Here is a 7,943-nt window from a genome sequence, read left to right as displayed (position 1 = left end):
GCGATCGTGTAAAGTTTTATCAAATGTATCTATAATCCAATTTCTTTAAAACATTTGTTGTTTCCTAAAGATGGCTCGTTGCCACAATGCGCGGTTCCGAAGTCAATGCATCTAAATATAAGTTTTCTCCCCTATTACCAAATTACTAATCTACAAACCAATTAAAATTCATCCCTTCAAATGCGATGAACACATATGTCAATTTATGTAAACTTAACTATTTTGTGTATGTACATATTTACAAAAAAAACACTTAATTTGAGTTAAAAATTAGATGGGCGCAACAACGCGCGCCATCATGGTCTAGTTTGTTATAAAATGACTTAAAAACTGGAAGCATCTATACCAAGCTGGCAACGCTATCTCCCAACACATAGACACTTGCATGATGCCCGGTTACTTCTTTGCATTAATAATTCAGGAAAACTGTCGTTGTCGGTTTGAAAAGTTAACCTGCCGAGAAACAATTTTCTTCGGTCGGTTGACAGTGTCAAAGAAAAAGAAAAAGGTCTTAGTCGGATTATACTCTAGAACTCATTTGGTTGAGGTATTATCCTAATCGGTTGGTGATGTGAACCAGTGGGAGTTCTATGCTTTCCCAACCGGTTATTTATTTGCAGCCGGGTTTGTTAACAAAACCGACTCATGAAGTCATTAATGACATCTGTTTTTTTTCCCGGGAAAAAATGAATTCTCATTACTCAAAGAGGCTTCTCAGCGAGAGCCAGGTTTATAACAAAGTCCATCCCGGCAGTAAGCCAGACTGCTGTGCGCGGAGTGCTACGGCCATAGGCGGCCAGCTCATGACTAATCATGTTCTGCAGACGGCTACAAAGAGTAAAAGAGATCCCCCTAGCATCGCTTCCAGCCAACCTACGAATCTCCTTTATAAGTGTACGATGTGACGATCTATCCATCTCGCGTGCTGTAATCATCGACACCGCCTCCGCGCTATCCAACTCAACCAGAATAGGTAGGTTAGATCGGTGCAAGGCCAGCTCCAAGCCTTCTCTGCACGCTTCTAGCTCCGCCTCTAAAGCGTTGTCGCATGTACGTAGCTCCCTACATGCGCTGTAGATGGTCTCGCCTCTGTCATCACGCAGGATCATACCTCCTCCCGCCGCACCTATGGCCGCTATGTAGCTCCCATCCGTGTTCAACTTAACCCAGCCCGGCTGGGGCGGTACCCAGTGTGCGCGCACCTTGGGCGCCGTACTTTCTGGAGCGCGTGGTGGTGAAGGCAGGACCGCCATCTTCCCTTTCTCTAGGTTACCATCAGGATGTTGCTGTATGCACATGAGTGAGTTGATGTATCCGTGCAAAAAGCGTCGAGAGGCTTCGGCAGTGGGCGGCGCCTTGTCGTGTGTGATCTCATTCCGGACATGCCATACTCTTCACATGGTCATGAGCACCACCAGTCTCGCCGTCTCATCCAAGGGGTCCAGCAGTGAAAAGATCCACTCTGGGCCAGTGTTGACGATGGCCTCCACCTTGGGGATGTTCCAGTCCAAGGCCATAACTCGCCAGAGCTCTCTTGCCAGGGGACATCTGCAAAGCGCATGGAATCCATCCTCGCGTTCAACACCACACAAGGGGCAAATGTCAGTAAGCTCGAGGTGTCGCGAGGCTTTATTGCCCCAAGTAGCAAGTGAGTTGGTGACGACTCTCCAAGCGAACACGCGTACCTTAGGGGGAGCAGGGCACCCCCATATGATCTTCCAGATGGCGCGACGACCATCCGGTGCCCTGCTCGTGGCGGAAGCCGAAGGACGCTCATGCTCGTCCATGGCCAGGCGGTAGGCGGACCGAACGGTGAAGATACCGTTCCTCTCCGGTGCCCATGCAATAATATCCTCGGTAACGCGGGTCGACGTACGGATACTGGTGATGACGTCGACATCCGCAGGGAGGAAGTAGCGGCGGAGCAGGTCCATGCGCCAGGACCCCTCGCCATCCAGGAGCTCCGCCACCCTCCTTAGGCGGCACGTACCCTGCAGGGATATGGGTTGGCGTGATGGCTCCCTAGGCAGCCACCAGTCTCGCCAAATGCGGATGTCCTGCCCGCCCTCGACGCGCCATATGATGCCCTTTTTCAAGAGCTCGAGGCCGTGCTGAATCGCCTGCCAAGTCGGAGATGCATTCCCCGAGAATACCGTATCTTCGAGGCGCCCGTGGTGATAGTACCGTGCCTTGAGAACCTGCGCACACAAGCTGGTGGGATTAGTTAGCAAATGCCAAGCCTGTCTCGCTAGGAGCGCCTGGTTGAAGAGGCGGAAATCTTTGAATCCCAAACCACCCTTGCTTTTCTGAGCTTGTATCCTTGGCCATGCTATCCAATGTGTTTTCCGCTTGCCTTCCGATGCCCCCCACCAAAAATTCCGGACCATTCTGTTCAGATCATCGCAGACAGACATAGGTAACTTGAAAACGCTCATAATATACGTAGGGATGGCCTGAGCTACTGCCTTGATCATAGTCTCCTTGCCAGCCAGAGAGAGGGTGTCGCCCACGCAATAATCCTTTTCAACAACCGGGACTGCAGATTCTGAAATTTACCTCGAGACATGCGACCCTCGGGCGTTGGAAGGCCTAGGTACTTTTCCTCAAAAGTAACAGTACCAATATGGAGAATATCTCTCACCACGTCTTGCATCATGGCTGGACACGAAGTGCCAAACAGGGCACTACATTTAGACGGATTAATATATTGTCCAGTGGCCTTTGCATATGTATTTAGCACTTGTTGGACCTTTTTAGCTTGGTCCGCCTCTGCCTTGAAGAAGAGAAACGTATCATCTGCGAATAATAAGTGAGACACACCCGGCGCTCTTTGGCATATTTTTAGCGGGGTATAATCTCCTCTTTGCTCTCCATCTTTCAACAACGCAGATAGACCATCAGCCACAAACAGGAACAAAAACGGGGACAAAGGATCACCTTGCCGTAGCCCGCGCGACGGTGCAAATGATTCCAAGAGGGTTCCATTGAATTTCACTGTATATCTCACCGAGGTGACGCAAGCCATAATCCAGTCCACCCACCGGCGAGCGAAGCCCATCTTTTTCATCATTCGCTCCAAGAAGATCCAGTCCACCCTGTCATAAGCTTTTGATAAATCCAGCTTATATGCGCAGAAGCTCTTGCTAGGGTCCTTCTCCTGCTGAATAAAGTGGAAACACTCAAAGGCAATTAGTGCATTATCTGTAATCATCCTGCCAGGGACAAAGGCACTTTGTTGAGGAGAGATAATATTATCCAAAATAGGTCTCAGTCGATTCACCAAACACTTTGACACCACCTTATATATGACATTGCATAGGCTTATTGGACGAAACTCAGTTAGCCTCTCCGGGTTATCCACCTTCGGGATGAGAACAATGGAAGTGTCATTCACCCCCTCAGGCATGATCCCTGTACGAAAAAATTCCCGCACTCCTGCCATAACCTGTTCTCTCATAACTGCCCAGTTCCTCTGGAAGAAGCGGGCTGGAAATCCATCCGGCCCTGGCGCCTTGAGTGGTCCAATCTGGAAGAGAGCATCAACTATTTCCTTATCTGAAAAATCTGTGCACAGGCCATCATTCATACTGTCAGTCACACGAGTCTGTATCAAATCTATAACTGGATCCGCACATAGAGAAGAATCAGCAGTAAAAAGCTTAGAAAAGTAGGCCGTGGCCATAGCCGCCATGGAACCATGGTCCCTGTACGTGACCCCTGCCTCATCAATGAGTGCCTTAATGCGATTTTTCCGCGCACGCCACACCGCTTTCCGGTGAAAAAACTGAGTGTTGCGGTCGCCTTCCCTCAGCCATGCAATACGAGACCGCTGCATCCACAACATCTCCTCTCTGTATAGCAGCTCGTTCATGCGATCGGTCTCCTCCCGTATGTCTTTCCTATCTGCATTCATCGACATAAGCTCCTCCAAGCGGGAGCGAGATTTGTTAATTTCCTTAATCACATTACCAAATTTTTTGCGGCTCCAGCCTTGCAGTTTTTTCATCAAGTTACCCAAGCCGGAAGCAATATCACCAAGATTCAGCATAACCCAACTCAGTCCATGTGTTCATAATTACCTCGGGCAGGGATGGGTCCCGTTCCCACATTACCTCATACTGTCTGCATCTCCTGCCTGTTGCCTGGCTCATCTCCTCGAGCGCGCATCGAAGCAAGATGGGCAAGTGGTCGGAGCTGGGCGCCACCAGGTGCTCCACCCTGGCATGAGCGAAGACATCTCTCCACATGTTGTTGGCCACGGCGCGGTCGAGGCGGACCTTTACATTAGCCCGCCCCCCTCGACGATTATCAAAAGTATAGGGCAGACCTGCAAAACCAAGGTCGCCCAAACCACAAACCTCAAGAACATCTCTGAAATCAAGCATCTGACCTGCTGAACGTGGTGTGTCGGAGTAGTGCTCAAAACTCCACATCGCTTCGTTAAAGTCTCCCACAACGACCCACGGCATGTTGGCCTTTTGGTGAAGATCACGGAGAAGGGACCACATGCGATGACGGTCCTCCGTCTGTGGCTCGCCGTAGACACAGGTAAGCCTCCAGGGTGGCTCACCCGCCGTACCAGTTACATATGCATCAATATATCGTTCATTTATTTCTTTTACATCAAGACTCAAAGACTCATGCCAATATAAAGCAAGACCACCACTACGACCGACACAATCAAAAGCATCAAAACCTCTCAAACCTAACCTAGCACGAAGACGTTTCATTTTATTCTTAGACTGCCTAGTCTCACAAAGAAAAACGATACTCGGAAAGTGAGCCTGCACTAGACTCACAAGGTCACGAACTGTCCGAGAGTTCCCACCCCCTCGGCTGTTCCAACTAAGGAGATTCATTGCTCCTGACGGGGCTCCGCCGGCCCGTCAGTTCGTCGGCGGCCCCTGTGCCGACAGCCTCCAAGTTGTTGGTCCGGTCCACCATCTCCTGGTCAGCCACCTCGCCCTCATGCTGGGACTGCTGCACCTCCCGAGTTCCCGACGTCCTGCGCTTTTTGGGGGTACCTGAAAGCACACGATCGGCCAAAGTGGCCTTATTATCATATGGCACCAAAGCAAGGTCTCCCGCCTCCTGTACAGAAGCAGTACTATTGTCTCCAACGGCTGCACGCTTGCCCAGGGTTGATAAATCATCAGAGAGATCAGCGTTAGCCATGGTGATTTCATGTGAAAGATTGCGCATGGCTGGTATCATGTCAGAACTCCTTGGTTCAGAGTGGTTGGAGCTCTGAGCACCCGATGTGGCGAGTCCGTGGCTAGCAACATCTCCCACTGTAGCTGCATGTGGCTCCTTCAACACGTCCTTGCTACCCCAGACATAGCCTCCATTTTTGCAGCCAGTAGCTCGTTCACCGCAGGGTTCCCAGTGCTATGCTCCTCGGCCTGTTGCTGACGCCGAACCGAGCCGCCTTCCGTTCGTCGCGCCCCCTTGCTGCCGCGTCCACGGGCCGATGATGCCGTGCTCTCGGACGAGAAATCAAGCCCCCGAAATACCGTGGGGTACGTCTTCGCCCTCACCGTACCGGACTGCCGACCAAAGCGACGTGGTGGTGAGCAGCGCAACTTGCCACTGTATTTGCCAGTTGGCAAACCTCCTTTGCGTTTCCTACCACAAGACTTCTCTTGGTGTCCAAGATATCCACATGTATAAAAAAATGTGGCAGCTTCTCGTACTGAATCTCAAACTCCATCTTAGTTCTTGTACCCTGCAGCTTGGCGAACATAGCTACTGAAGTTTCCAGCGGACGGTACACCGGGATCTCCACCCTGACCCGAACATAGTTACCAGCCTTCTCATTGAGCTCCGCTTGCAAGATCTTTCCCAGATTAACACATAATGCTTTCACCACTGCATCGGTCCTCCAGTTCATGGGCACATCAAGAATACGTACCCATATCCTCATCTTATCCAGCTTATAGTCCGACACTTTCCTCATACCATCATAGGCCTCAATTAACAACGGATCGTGCTCATACTGCCATGGCCCCCCTCGAAGGATTCTTGACATATCGGCCTCGCACCCGAAGTGCACGAGGTACTTATTATTTCCCTGGTACGAGTAATCAAAATCCTCCTTTAGCCGCCATCCATCTACAATGTTATCAAATAGGGCGCTAGGCGATGGCCGGTCCAGGGAATACACCAGCATGACCACGGACCAAGGATGCGCCTGTTGCTGCAGTACACCGTCCTCCTCAAGGTCCACCTCCGCTAGCTCTACCTCGCCCTCAGAATCTTCTCCTTCCCTGAAGTCCTCTGGCCCTTCAACCTCCCGCTCGGCGCGATGCCGGGTCTTTGACGGCGCCGCCGTCTCGTCCGCCGTCTTCATCTGCGTCCAGATCGTCAACGATTGCATCTACGGGTTGATCCGCCTAGCAGCCACAGCTCCCCCATTGGAAGGCTTCGGGCGAGCAGCGTCCACGGAGGGAGCCCTATATGCGCCCCCACCAACCTCCGGTATCACTTCGGCCGCCGGCGACTTCTTGCCTTTCTCGCTCGCGGACGACAACATCTCGGCTAACAGCGGCGGCGATGGCTTGAGAGTTGTGCGATCTGGTGGCTTACGCGGTTCCTGATGCGTTCGTTCCCAGACCCTAGATGGGTTTTTGTAGGCAGACCAGCCTTGCGTCGGGGGTTAGGGCACCCAGAACCCAACTCGCATACCGCAGAGTCTCGGGGCCACGAGGGGCCGCGCAACCGCTCGGCGGACTCGGCCGCCACAATTCCGACTCCTAGGCTTGCCCTAGGCGCGGAAGGAAGGCCACACACGGCCGGCATGGCGGCCGGCGGTGGTGGCGGCTGGGCATACGCCTCCAGATCGCCAGGGCTAGGAAACCCTAACGACGACATGTTATCATATTAATGACATCTGTTGACAACAACAACTGAGCAAGCGTGCATGATAGGTTGCTTTATAGTATCACTAGTAGTGTAAAGGAGTATTCAGTTTGGACCATAAATTTCCCACACGGATGACGGATGTGGGCGCCACAATAGACGTTCTTGATCTCCGCTGCCACAACCCAAGTGCGTGATCAGAAGCATGTCCATGGCAATTCATTGCGACGCACAATCCTCCTCCCTTTCTTTGGAGATCACCGTCGTGCATAATCCTGTCCTTCCTTGCCTTTGCAATGTGTGAGTAAAAAAAAACTACGTCTTATGTAATAACTTCAAGACAATTTTTCCTAGATCAACTACGGCTGTTTCCTTTTTTGCTCGGAGTGGATGGGCCTAATTCACATCTAAGAGTGACTAATGTTACATAATGGAGTCATAATAACTAAAATCTGACGTACTTAAGAAATATTTTATTAATTGTCTTTAGGATCAGTAATATGCCTACTTGCGGGGATGCACCAAAGCTAACCATATTATAATTTTTTTTCCACTAAATACATAAATGTTCTCTTAGTATTTTTATTCCTTGCCCCTGCCTTTCATATGTATTGTATATTTGTTTTTATGCATCAACATGAGTCGGACACAACCATCTGAAAGAAATTCTATTTTGACACATCTGGATCTTTCGCTTGTCTTCGTGTTGCATGCATGCACTTCTGTGGGGAACCTTTTTTTTTTGGCCTTAGCACTGAATTACTAACCGCTAAGTTTGCATAATCTCAGCGAAGCCTATAGGTGTGGAGCTAAGTTCACTGAAATTGCTGGATACTAGAAGTATTGGGCGCGCTACTCTGCACAGTTGGTGTTATTGGGATTTCATTAAAACATGATTTTGGTGTGTATGTGGAATACAGTCAAATGTTTTTTTATTAATAATGTGGTATTTTGATGGTCTCTTTCTAGGGTATAATTGTGTGTTATCTGCAAATTAGCCCACTTGTATGCTCTTGAAGTGGTGACCACATGTATTATATTGGTGCTACGGTGTCACATGTTGGCAAAACAAAAAAATATGTCAG

General features: G+C 50.1%; 1 protein-coding gene across 1 annotated transcript; it reads right to left on the bottom strand.

Annotated features, from left to right (window-relative positions):
• Nucleotides 1–701: 701 nt before the first annotated feature.
• On the bottom strand, nucleotides 702–4,433 carry LOC141027104 (uncharacterized). The gene is made up of 5 exons (XM_073504037.1): nucleotides 4,080–4,433; nucleotides 3,362–3,955; nucleotides 3,008–3,157; nucleotides 1,686–2,198; nucleotides 702–1,286 (listed from the first exon to the last, which is right to left on the bottom strand). The coding sequence occupies exons 1-5, from the start codon at nucleotides 4,431–4,433 to the stop codon at nucleotides 702–704; spliced, it is 2,196 nt and encodes a 731-aa protein (XP_073360138.1).
• Nucleotides 4,434–7,943: the final 3,510 nt, after the last annotated feature.

This window comes from Aegilops tauschii, chromosome 1 (assembly GCF_002575655.3).
Source record: "Aegilops tauschii subsp. strangulata cultivar AL8/78 chromosome 1, Aet v6.0, whole genome shotgun sequence".
NCBI classification, from domain to species: Eukaryota; Viridiplantae; Streptophyta; class Magnoliopsida; order Poales; family Poaceae; genus Aegilops; species Aegilops tauschii.
This window is presented reverse-complemented; position numbering and strand designations above follow the sequence as displayed.